The following is a 13,347-nucleotide window of genomic DNA, read 5'->3' as shown; positions in this document are numbered from 1 at the left end:
GTCCAATATTTTATTGGAGCAATTAGAGGATAATTTCTTTTATGGTAGATAGGGTAACGATTAGTCCGCCGTTGGCTGCAGTTGGAGATCCAGAATGGACCGTGGATGTGCTGGTGTGGAGAATGGGAGAGCAGCTGGTGCTGGTAGTTCACGTAGAAATTAATGACACAGGATGTCACAGCCCTAACCAGGAGTCAGATGTACTGAAAATTAGGCAGGCTGCCTGCAAAATGAAGGATAAGGATTGTAACATAGCGTTTTCTGGAGTTTGTACACATTTTTTGGTAGGGGTGGAGAGTCAATGAGTAGAATTATTGGAGTAAATGGTGTTAGTTTTGTAAATAACTGGGATTGTGTTTGGGATAGCCCTGGTTCACATGGGAGTGACAGACTGCATCTAAAGTAGGTAGGATCAAGGAGACTAGCAACACATATAAAGGGAGGATTAAGAGTTCTTTTAGACTAAATATAAGGGGCAAGGGATAAAATGTTAGCGACACATAACCAGGGCTTGCTCAAGGGCTGGCACAAAATACCATAAATTAGAAAGTAATTCCAGGCAAAGTTAACAGAAGGAGGCAAAACAATCCAAGTTAAAATTAAAGACCACAATATGCCCGAGTACTAGAAGCATTTGGAATAAAATGCTGGTAGTTGGAAGCATATAACCTGCAGGGAATTATAATGTAGGATTTAAAGGAACATGCATCACCCAGAAAATTCCAAATGTAGGGACATTTCAGGAAAAATAGGGATGGCAGAAGGGGAAGAGGAGTAAACGTTTGGGACCAATTGAAAATCCAACAAGCGGAAGGAAGAAAAAATGAATCTGCCTTGAGTTAACAGGCAAGTGGTGGGCAGGTTGATATTTGGAGATCTGCTATTGAGTAGGAAAATCATAGAATCGTAGAAAATTTACAGAACGGAAGGAGGCCATTCGGCCCATCGTGTCCCCGCCGGCCGAAAATGAGCCACCCAGCCTAATCCCACCTTCCAGCATTTGGGCTGTAGCCTTGTGGGTCACAGCACTTCCTGTGCACATCCGGGTACTTTTTAAATGAGTTGAGGGTTTCTGCCTCTATCACCCTCTCAGGCAGTGAGTTCCAGACCCCCACCACCCTCTGGGTGAAAAAATTTTTCCTCAGCTCCCCTCTAATCCTTCTACCAATCACTTCAAATCTACGCCCCCTGGTTATTGACCTCTCTGCTAAGGGAAATAGGTCCACTCTATCCACTCAATCTAGGCCCCTCGTAATTTTATACACCTCAATTAAATCTCCCCTCAGCCTCCTCTTCCACAGAGAACAACCCCAGCCTATCCAATCTTTTCTCATAGCTAAAATTCTCCAGTCCTGGCAACATCCTCGTAAATCTCCTCTGCACCCTCTCTAATGTAATCACACCCTTCCTGTAATGAATTGTACGCAGTACTCAAGCTGTGGCCTAACTGGTGTTTTATACAGTTCCAGCATAACCTCCCTGCTCTTATATTCTATGCCTCGGCTAATAAAGGAAAGGAGGATAAGATGTAATATAATGAGATAAGAAATGTATGCCCAGAAAAGAATGGAATTGTAATGGGCGACTTCAATCAACCCAACATAAACCAGGGATGCTCCAATGAAAATATGGTAACACAATCAGTTCTAGTAAATGTGATCCAGATTAGTTCTTTATATAATCTCTTATGGACCCCATTAGCAGCAAATTGCAGCTACACCCAGTTCTTATCGGCAATCAGGACACCATCTATTAAATAAAAGTGGTAGAATTAGCGACCACAATCTGGTTAAATTTAAAATGAACTGGCAGTCAGCACCAGTAAATTATCATTATAAATGATCTTAAAGAAATTAACTCTGATGTACTGCTGAAAGATATTTCAGCTGAGACGAATGGTACACTTCAATAACTATAATGTTGAATATACAAGCAAAGATATTACCTAACAAAAATTTTAAAACGCAAACTAAATGAGCAGAGCCCAAAATCAATGAACAGGGCAATTAAAATGGGAATAAGAAAGAGATGCAAACTATAGGAAGCACACCGCAAAATGGGGGAAAACTTTGGGAGGAATGTGGGGAAGTGCAGAAAGAGGCTAAATTAGATATTAGAGACGCTAAAAGGGTCCTAGAGATGAAGATGGTATTTACTGCCCATCCATAGTTACCCTGAGGGCATTAAGAGTCAACTATATAAGTGTGAACTGGAGTCACATTTCGACGAGACCAAATAGGGGGTTTGCAGGTTCCCTTCCCTGAACGACATTAGTGAACCAATTTCATGGTCATTTTCTTTGGTACGAATGACCAGATTTTATTAAATTCACTTTTAAAAGTTTACCATGGTGACGTTTCTACTCATGAAGTCTGGGTTGCTGACCCAGTAAAAGAAAAAGACTTGCATTTATATAGTGCCTTTCACAACCTCCGAATGTCCCAAAGCGCTTTACGGCCAATTAAGCACTTTTTGAAGTGTAGTCACTGTTGTAATGTAGGAAACACAGCAGCCAATTTGCGCACAGCAAGATCCCACAAACAGCAATGTGATAATGACCAGATAATCTGTTTCAGTTGAGGGATAAATATTGGAATTCCCCTGCTCTTCTTCCAAATAGTGCCATGGGATCTTTTACGTCCAACTGAGAGGGCAGGCGGGGCCTCGGTTTAACATTTCACCCGAGAGACAGCACCTCTGACAGTGCGGCACTCCCTCAGTACTGCACTGGCAGCGTCAGGCTGGATTGCGTGCTCCAGTCTCTGGCGTGGGTCTGTGAACTCACGACCTTCTGACTCAGAGGTAAGAGTGCTGCCCACTTTAGGTTACCAATGAGGTTACCATACTCTACATGAGGAAGGCCATTTGGCGCATCTAAATTCATCCATCCAGAAAGATCCGAGTCTCTCCAGTGCAACATCCAATTATTTCTTAAATGCTTCCAAGATTTTCACCTCCACTACTCTATTTGGAAGTCTAGTCCATACAATTATCCCTCCCTGTATGAAGAATTTTGTGACATCAGTGCTAAATTTACTTTTTACTAACCTGAATCTGTGTGTCCTTGTCCTACTCTCACAAATATAATTTAAAGTTAATATTTCAGATTGCCCTTTTCCACCCTCTAATCTTATATACCTCTCAAAGATCACCTCCCGGACATGTACTTTCCAGGGGAAAAAGCCCCAAGATTCTCCAGTCTTTCATAGAATCATAGAATGGTTACAGCACAGAAGGAGGCACTTGCCCATCGAGCCTGTGCCGGCTCTTTGTAAGAGCAATCCAATTAGTCCCATTCCCCCACTCTTTCCCCGTAGCCCTGCAAATCTTTTCCCTTCAAGTATTTATCCAATTCCTTTTTGAAACCCACGATTGAATCTGCTTCCACCACCCTTTCAGACAACGCATTCCAGATCATAACTACTCGCTGCGTAAAAAAAAATTTCCTCATGTCGCCTTTGGTTCTTTTGCCAATCACCTTAAATCTGTGTCCATTGGTTCTTGACCCTTCCGCCAATGGGAACAATTTCTCTTTATTTACTTTATCTAAACCCTTCATGATTTTGAACACTTCTATCAAATCTCCTCTCAACCTTCTCTGCTTTAAGGAGAACAATCCCAGCTTTTCCAGTCTATCCACGTAACTGAAGTCCTTCATCCCTGAAACCATTCTTGTAAATCTCTTCTGCACCCTCTCTAAGGCCTTCACATCCTTCCTAAAGTGCGGTGCCCAGAATTGGACACAATACTCTAATTGTGGCCGAATCAGTGTTTTATAATGGTTCAACATAACTTCCTTGCTTTTGTACTCGATGCCTCTATTTATAAAGCCCAGGATTCTGTATGCTTTTTTAACTGTTTTCTCAACCTGTCCTGCCGCCTTTAACGATTTGCGCTCATATAACCACAGGTCTCTCTGTTCCTGCAGCCCCTTTAGAATTGTACCATTTAGATTATATCGCCTCTCCTCGTTCTTCCTGCCAAAATATATCACTTCGCATTTCTCTGTGTTAAATTTCATCTGCCATGTGTCTGCCCATTCCACCAGCCTATCTATGTCCTCTTGAAGTCTATCACTATCCTCCTCACTGTTTACTACACTTTCAAGTTTTGTTTCATCTTCAAAATTAGAAACTGTGCCCTGTACACCCAAGTCCAAGTCATTAATATAAATCAAAAAAAGCAGTGGTCCTAGAATCAATCCCTGGGAAACACCACTGTACACCTCCCTCCAGTCCGAAAAACAACTGAACACCGCTATCCTCTGTTTCCTGTCACTTAGCCAATTTCGTATCCATGCTGCCACTGCCCCTTTTATTCCATGGGCTTCAATTTTGCTGACAAGCCTATTATGTGGTGCTTTATCAAACGCCTTTTGAAAGTCCATATACACAATATCAACTGCATTGCCCTCATCAAAAAACTCAATCAAGTTAAACACGATTTGCCTTTAACAAATCCGTGCTGGCTTTCCGTTATTAATCCACACTTGTCCAAGTGACTATTCATTTTGTCCTGGATTATTGTTCCTAAAAGCTTCCCCACCACCGAGGTTAAGCTAACTGGCCTGTAGTTGCTGGGTTTATCCTTGCACCCTTTATTGAACAAGAGTGTAATATTTGCAATTCTCCAGTCCTCTGGCACCACCCCCATACCTAACGATGTTTGGAAGATTATGGCCAGTACTTCCACAATTTCCACCCTTACTTCCCTCAGCAACCCAGGATGCATCCCATCCGGACAGGGTGACTTATCCACTTTAAGTACAGCCAGCCTTTCTCGTACCTCCTCTTTATCAATTTTTAACCCATCCAGTATCTCAACTACCTCCCCTTTTACTGTGACTTTTGCAGCATCTTCTTCCATGGTAAAGATAGGTGCAAAGTAATCATTTAGTACCTCAGCCATGCCCTCTGCCTCCATGCGAAGATCTCCCTTTTGGTCCCTAATTGTCCCCACCCCTTCTCTTACTACCTGTTCACTATTTATATATCTATAGAAGACTTTTGGATTCCCTTTTATGTTAACTGCCCATCTATTCTCATGCTCTCTTTGCCCCTCTTATTTCCTTTCTCACTTCTCCTCTTTCCATACTCAGCCTGGTTCTCACTTGTATTATCAACCTGACATCTGTCACACGCCCCCTTTTTCTGCTTCATCTTACTCTCTATCTCTTTCGTCATCCAGGGAGCTCTGGCTTTAGTTGCCCTACCTTTCCCCCTCTTGGGAATGTACCTATACTGTACCCGAACCATCTCCTCTTTAAGGGAAACCCATTGTTCGATTACAGTTTTGCCTGCCAATCTTTGATTCCAATTTACCCGGGGCCAGATCCGTTCTCAACCCACTGAAATTGGCCCTCCTCCAATTAAGTATTTTTGCTCTAGATTGCGCCTTGTCCTTTTCCATAACTAATCGAAACCTTATGATACTATGATCACTGTTCCCTAAATGTTCCCCCACTGACACTTGCTCCACTTGGCCCACTTCATTCCCCAGAGCTAGATCCAGCAATGCCTCCTTCCTCATTGGGTCAGAAACACACTGATCAAGAAAGTTCTCCTGAACACATTTCAGAAATTCCTCCCCCTCTTTGCCCTTTACACTATTACTAGCCCAGTCTATATTAGGATAGTTGAAGTTCCCCATTATCACTACTCTATAGTTCTTGCACCTCTCTTCAAATTTGCTCCTCTATATCCTTCCCATTAGTTGGTGGCCTATAGAATACCAGTAATGTAATGGCACCTCTTTGGTTTCTTAACTCTAACCAAATAGATTCTGTCCTTGACCCCTCCAGGAAATCCTCTCTCTCCAGCACTGCAATATTCTCCTTAATCAATTCGGCCACCCACCACCACCACCCCCCATCCTTTTTCTCCTTCTCTATCTTTCCTGAACACCTTGTATCCAGGAATATTTAGTACCCAATTCTGCCCTTTTTTGACTCAGGTCTCTGTTATCGCCACATCATATTCCCATGTGGCTATTTGGGCCTGCAGCTCACCAACCTTATTTATCATGCTTCGTGCGTTTACACACATGCACTCTAAACCTATCTTAGACCTTCTCGTATTCTCTCTTAATCGGATCCCACCTAATACTGTACTATTTCTTACTATAGTGCTGTCTCTCACAATCCTTTGTGCACCTCGTTTCTCCTTTCTAATGCTACATGCTGGTGCCCACCCCCCTTCCAAATTAGTTTAAACTTTCCCCCACAGCACTAGTGAACCTCCCCGCGAGGACATTGGTCCCAGCTCTGTTGAGGTGCAACCCGTTCATCTTGAACAGATCCCTCCTGCCCCAGAACTGGTCCCAATGCCCTAAGAATCTGAAGTCCTCCCTCTTGCTCCATTTCTCTAGCCTCACATTAACCTGCCTTATCTTCCTATTTCTGTACTCGCTAGCGCGTGGCACTGGGTGTAATCCAGAGATTACTACCTTTGAGGTTCTGCTTATTAACTTCCTCCCTAGCTCCTGAAACTCTGACTGCAGGACCTCGTCCCTTTTCTTCCCTATGTCGTTGGTACCCACATGGACCACGACTTCTGGCTGTTCCCCTTCCCCCCGCAGAATGTCCTCCGTGATGTCCTTTACCCTGGCATCAGGGAGGCAACACACCAAACGGGACTCGCGTCGGCAGTCACAGAAACGTCTGTCTGTTCCAGACAGTTTCCTCAAAACTAGGGGGGATCGACCGTGTGGCGCCTCTCTGCACTGCCTCAACCGCTTGAACGTCTCCCTTTTGTCTCGGCCTCCAGAGCTGGACGCCGTACTCGAGGTGTAATCTGACCAGTGCACTGTGCAATTTGATCCCAATTTCCTCCAATTTACATTCTACCGTTCTGGCTATGTAATTCAACATTCTATTGACTTTGTTGATGAAGAGAAGGTAATCAAATTATTGATGAATATTCCAGATCTATTTATTAAAGTGAATGATACTAATTTGCGATCCCATTTTTTAGTACACCAAACGTGAGGAAAGATCGGAGAAGCACAAGCTCAGTCTTAGAATGGTACAGCACAGAAGGAGGCCACTCGATAGAGCAATCCAATTAGTCCCACTCCCCCCTGCTCTTTCCCCATAGCCCTGTAATTTTTTTTTCCCTTCAACTATTAACCTAATTCCCTTTTGAAAGTTATTATTGAATCTGCTTCCACCGCCCTTTCAGGCAGCGCATTCCAGATCATAACAACTCGCTGAGTAAACATATTTTTCCTCGTGTCGCTTCTGGTTCTTTTGCGAATCACCTTAAATCTGTGTCCTCTGGTCACACCGGGGTGGGGTGGGGGGGTGTTCTCCTTATTTATTCTATCAAAACCCTTCATGATATTGATCACCTCTGTTAAATCTCCATTTAACCTTCTCCGCTCTAAGGCAAACAACCTTAGAATTGAGGCCCAATCAGTTGTTTATAAAGGTTTAGAATAACATCCTCCTCTTTGTACCCTATGCCTCTATTTATGAAGCCAAGGTTCCTGAATGCATCTTTAACAGCCTTCTCAACTTGTCCTGCCACCTTCAAGATTTGTGTATATACAGAAATAAGTACACAAGCCAGAATATTACTTCAAAGTAAGGAGAGTAGGACCCAGATACCTTCAATTTAAGTAAGTGAAAAGTATATTTAAAGCCAATGTATTAGAATTTCTTTACTCAAAAGGTGAGGTGTTTGGAATAATCAGCCAGGTAAGGTGGTAGAGACCCAGACATTAGACGTGTTCAAAACGCCATTCGATGTTGTGAGAGTTGAATGGTAATTTTCCAAACTCGTGCTCCCAGCTGGGAGCCGTGCTCACCAGGAGTGCCTATCGGAAATTTGGGCATCGCGAGAATAATTTTCCGGCCGTTTTAATTAATAGTTGGAAAACTGTGCCCATTCCACACCCAAGTTTGCAATACGCTGTCCCAGTGGTTGGGTCTCCCTGCAAATAAATATTTCACAATACTGTAGGCCGGGCTTTATGGTAACGTTGACATCGAATGGCATTTTATCATCCTTGATTGCTAATTATTGCTGTGACATTTTCATTTTCATCTGACCAAGTTTTAATTTTTAAAAGAATATACAGGTTACATCAAATATTCTTCAGCTTTCTTCATATTTTTTCCCAAGTTGAGCAAAGATGACCTTCTTCTCTAACATTAGATAAGCGGCATATTGCTTTTTTAATTCCTCTTCGACTTGTTCCGGTGTCTTTACTTCTGCAGTGGGTACCTGCAAAAATTAAACATCAACATTCTGAGCAACAGGAAACAAGGCCCCACCCCCTTTTTATAGATCAATCTCACCCCATGCCTCCCGATCCCCTCTCCCTTCACAAACTCAACCAATTGTCCGTCGAGCCCGTGTACACTGTCTGCTTCATTGGCCGTTCCTGGGAACTCATTCCACAAATCAACTACCCTCCAGATGGCAATTCGGTCTGACTTTATATCTTACTCCTAATTTTTTAACTTGTGTCCTCTGGGATTGGTTAAGACGAAAATAATTTTTTATTCACCGATTATCTTACAGAAAAGAACGCTGGGCAGATACTAAATTTTAAAAAAAATTCACAGTTACTATTCAAAGGTATTTCATGCTGTTTTAAGTACACCAATGGTTGGAATTCTGACATGACTGGTTATTTGAAACACTTCTAATGTCATTTTTGCAAAAGTGGCTGAAATACAATGACTGTATAACTGTTTTGAAATAAGTTACTGGCAGCCTCCAGGGTGTAATGAGATGCCTACAGATTATGTAGACTTTAATTGCATTTCGGAATAGTTTCTTTTAAAGTGGTGCTTGAAAACCTTTTTATCTTTTGGCTTATTTTTTCTCCTTGCTATGCTCTGCTCCTCGCTGCGGGCCTCTCCCTTGCTATGCTCCGTTCCTCGCTGCGGGTTTCTTCCTCGCTCCTCACTGCGAGCCTCCCCTCGCTGGGTGCCTCTCCTCGCTATGCTCTGCTCCTCTTCTCATTGCGGGCCTCTCCTCGCTATGCTCCTCTCCTCGTTGCGGGCCTCTCATTGCTATGCTCTGCTCCTCGCTGCAGGCCTCTCCTTGCTATGGGCCTCTCGTTGCTATGCTCTGCTCCTCGCTGCGGGCCTCTCCTCGCTATGCTTTGCTCCTCGCTGCGGGCCTCTCCTCGCTATGCTCTGCTCCTCGCTGCGGGCCTCTCCTCGCTATGCTCCTCTCCTCGCTGCAGTACAGTTGCAAGAGTACTGGTGACCCTCCAGTATCACTCCCAAGGTGCCTGTTCGTTCTTCGCGTGTGGACACAGAGAGTGAGCGCTGACAGGCTACTCAGTGAATATTATGGGAGGGGGGAGGGGTATCACAGCTAGCCCTGTCCTATCCTCTACCCAATATCCACCTTTAAGCTTTTTCCAAAATTTCCAACTATTTTGTTGGATAGTGATCAGAAGCAGGGAACCGTAGCTGTTTCCCCCCACCCCAGGGGCGCGTTGAGACCAATTGCTATGCCTCTACTACCACCTTACCTGGATTCAGCTAACACGGCAAGAACCAGGTTCAGTGTGGGGTTTTTTTTTAAAAAGAGTTCCACATACCTCATAAAGGTTTACACTGAGGAAGTACTGCATTAGTAGAATAAGGTACGGCAATAATTACCCATTGATTTGGCTGTGGCTTTTTTTTTGGACTGACTGAGAGCCTTTCTCAATTTGAAACTGAGCTACAGCAGTATAAATAAATAGTGGCAGGCATAAAACTTTTAAAAGAAAACAGATGCGCATTTGGATGTGGTCTCAAGTAGTGAACTTTGTGCGTTTGTGCCAAAGAATTCCGTGTGTGTTTTGAAAGGGCCAATTTATTTTGCTCACCGGTTCCTCTTCTTGTTGATCTTCTAATTCTTTCTTTGTATTTCTCAATATTTTTCTTTCTTCGAAATAATCCAGTCGTTTAACTTCTCTGTCAAAGTAACCCTCGACATTGGACCTCTGGAAAAGAAAATATATATATATTTTTTTAAAATCCGGGATTAGTTTGGAGGACGCTGGAGCTTTCCAATGCAAACAGATACTTTGCTCTTTTTATATCCCATCTTTTAGTAGCCCATTCAAAATCTAACCTGGTTCCCCTGTCCAGAGGCTGTGCCTAGTGGTGTTTATCACCATTGGCAGGGATATTCAAAAGGAAAACTCAACTCTGTTTTCAATGTTTTCACCCAACTTCATATTGACATAGCACAACATACAAAGGTTAAAAACTTGAGCTTTCACCTTTTGGAGTTAATTTCGGTGAGATTCCAGACGGAAGGAATGACTTTTTAAAAATTCATTCATGGGATGTGGGCGTCGCTGGCGAGGCCAGCATTTATTGCCCATCCCTAATTGCCCTTGAGAAGGTGGTGGTGAGACGCCTTCTTGAACCGCTGCAGTCTGTGCAGTGAAGGTTCCCCCACAGTGCTGTTAGGAAGGGAGTTCCAGGATTTTGATCCACCGATGATGAAGGAACGGCGATATATTTCCAAGTCGGGATGGTGTGTGACTTGGAGGGGAATGTGCAGGTGGTGTTGTTGCCATGTGCCTGCTGCTCTTGTCCTTCTAGGTGGTAGAGGTCGTGGGTTTGGGAGGCGCTGTCGAAGAAGCCTTGGCGAGTTGCTGCAGTGCATCCTGTGGATGGTACACACTGCAGCCACTGTGCACCGGTGGTGAAGGGAGTGAATGTTTAAGGGTGGTGGATGGGGTGCCAATCAAACGGGCTGCTTTGTCCTGGATGGTGTCGAGCTTCTTGAGTGTTGTTGGAGCTGCACTCATCCAGGCAAGTGGAAAGTATTCCGTCACACTCTTGACTTGTGCCTTGTAGATGGTGGAAAGGCTTTGGGGAGTCAGGAGGTGAGTCACATAATGATTCCTTCACCAAAACAGTTCAGATATTCTCGATCAATAGCCTAAAAGTACACTTTACAATGGCAAGAACGGTGAATAGAAGTGTAACTTGTTAGCCAGAAATGACAGTGCATGCATTACTGGTAAATCGATTGGGAAGTGTGTACATAACCACACTTCCTCCACTCCCCTCTCCCCACCTCCCCCCACCTTGTTCTGAAGGCACTGGCTCTTCCTGGGTTACTGTTCAATACGTCCCTCCCTTAATCCACCCAAGGGGTTGTTCTTCACGGTGTGAGTCAGGGCAGTGAGCGTCAGCAGGTTATCTGGCCACAGAGGACATCATGGCTGAATCCAATCCTGTTCTCATTTGACACCTGCACCTGCATACCTGCCAGCAGGGGTCTATACAGGTGTGGCTCAGTGAGTCCTCTGAGTCAAGAAGGTCGTGGGTTCAAGTCCCACTTCAGAGACTTGCGCACATAATCTAAGCTGACACTCCAGTGCAGTACTGAGGGAGTGCTGCACCGTCGGAGGTGTCTTTTGGACGAGACGTTAAACCGAGGCCCCATCTGCCCTCTTCGGTGGACGTAACCAATCCCATGGCACTATTCGAAGAAGAGCAGGGGAGTTCTTCCCAGGCAAATATTTATCCCTCAACCCGCCATCACCAAAACAGATTATCAGGTCATTATCACATTGCTGTTTGTGGGATCTTGCTGTGCGCAAATTGGCCGCCGCGTTTCCCACATTACAACAGTGACCACACTTCAAAAGTACTTATGTGGCTGTAAAGCGTTTTGAGATGTCCTGAGGTCATGGAAGGCGCTGTATAAATGCATGAGTTTATTTCAATGACTAGCAGTTAAGAACAAGATCACTTACTGATCAATCCTTCCTATTAGCCTATGGGTGCTGGGACCCTCCAGTGTGTTTTTGTAAATTGCTATACAGGGTGGTGCCTTTGCTCACTAGACCACTGGGGGAAGCAACTCTACGTTTTTGCAACTTCATTTTCACTAAAGCATATTGAACATTCGTGCATTTATCATGAAGCTACTGGATCATTGCAAGTACGGGAAGCTGTTTCACACTCGACACAGCTAAACCTTAACCCTGCACCTTTCTACCAGGATGAATAATTGAAATGCTTCAGGGAACAGACGGATTACTTGTAAGAACTTGTCATTTTCTTTCAGAATATGAAAATGTCGAAACAATATCCCATTACTCACCTCCTGATTTAATGGATGGCGTAAAGCCCACGGTACCTCCAGAATGTGCAGCGTACCAAAGTCATCAGACACAGCCAGTAAGTGTTGCTTTGCTGATAAAATACAGATTAGGTTGGAGACTGTGATATGTTGCAAATATCCCAACTGTTTACTGTGCTTTACTTTAACTTTGAGTATAATAAAATATATATATATATATATGTCACTGGCTCGGTAGGATCTAGATTGAAACTTTCAGCTTCCGATAGATTCATGCTGGAATTCTTGCTAACCAAGTGCGCCTGTGATGAGATTGCAGGGCCAATTTTCTCAAGTTCACGTGGCCCTCAGGCAGCCTTGTCCACAGGCCGTGGCTATTGGGAAACGATCAGGGCCCTGTCCTCTATTAATCATCCATTAATGGAAATTTACCCTGTGTCTTTTTCTCTTCCTCAACAATTTTCTCCACCAGATCTCTCTCGGCTCTCCCAAAGCTTGAGTTCCCCAGTTCCTCCGGGGTATCTCATCCAATTTGGCTGCTATTCACGTGTGAGCCTTTGATGGTGAGCGTTGTCGGTATATTAGGACAGAGGCAGTCATCAAAGCTGAGCCCAATTTTTGTTTTCAGTGGATGGCAAACGGTATGTTGGCCTTTATTTTATGGGGGTTGGATTACAAGAGTAAGGAAGTCTTGCTGCAGTTGTACAAGGCTTCAGTGAGACTACACCTGGAGTACTGTGTACAGTTTTGGTCTCCTTACCTAAGGAAGGATATACTTGCCTTAGAGGCGGTGCAGCAAAGGTTAACTAGATTAATTCCTGGGATGAGAGGGTTGTCCTATGAGGAGAGATTGAGTAGAATGGGCCTTTACCCTCTGGAGTTTAGAAGAATGAGAGGTGATCTTATTGAAACATATAAGATTCTGAGAGGGCTTTGACAGGGTAGATGCTGAGAGGTTGTTTCCCCTGGCTGGAGAGTCTAGAACTAGTGGTCATAGTCTCAGGATAAGGGGTCGGCCATTTAGGACTGAGATGAGGAGAAATTTCTTCACTCGGAGGGTTGTGAATCTTTGGAATTCTCTACCCTGAGGATGCTCAGTCGTTGAGAGTATATTCAAGGCTGAGATCGATCGATTTTTGGACTCTAGGGGAATCAAGGGATATGGGGATCGGGCGGGAAAGTGGAGTTGAGGTCGAAGATCAGCCATGATCTGATTGAATGGCGGAGCAGGCTCGAGGGGCTGTATGACCTACTCCTGCTCCTATTTCTTATGTTCTTATATGCGCACTTC

General features: G+C 44.1%; 1 protein-coding gene across 1 annotated transcript in view; it reads right to left on the bottom strand.

The window, feature by feature from the left end:
- Positions 1-6,966: 6,966 nt before the first annotated feature.
- Positions 6,967-13,347, bottom strand: part of dnai3 (dynein axonemal intermediate chain 3) — an 87,123-nt gene continuing 80,742 nt past the window's right edge. Inside the window, exons 21-23 of the mRNA XM_067989803.1 lie at positions 12,078-12,169; positions 9,835-9,951; positions 6,967-8,225 (exon numbers count right to left, since the gene is read on the bottom strand). Coding sequence (XP_067845904.1) covers positions 8,097-8,225; positions 9,835-9,951; positions 12,078-12,169 — 338 coding nt within the window. The 3' untranslated portion in view covers positions 6,967-8,096. The remainder of the gene's footprint in view (positions 8,226-9,834; positions 9,952-12,077; positions 12,170-13,347) is intronic.

Source organism: Heptranchias perlo, chromosome 9, assembly GCF_035084215.1.
Source record: "Heptranchias perlo isolate sHepPer1 chromosome 9, sHepPer1.hap1, whole genome shotgun sequence".
Classification (NCBI taxonomy): Eukaryota; Metazoa; Chordata; class Chondrichthyes; order Hexanchiformes; family Hexanchidae; genus Heptranchias; species Heptranchias perlo.
This window is presented reverse-complemented; position numbering and strand designations above follow the sequence as displayed.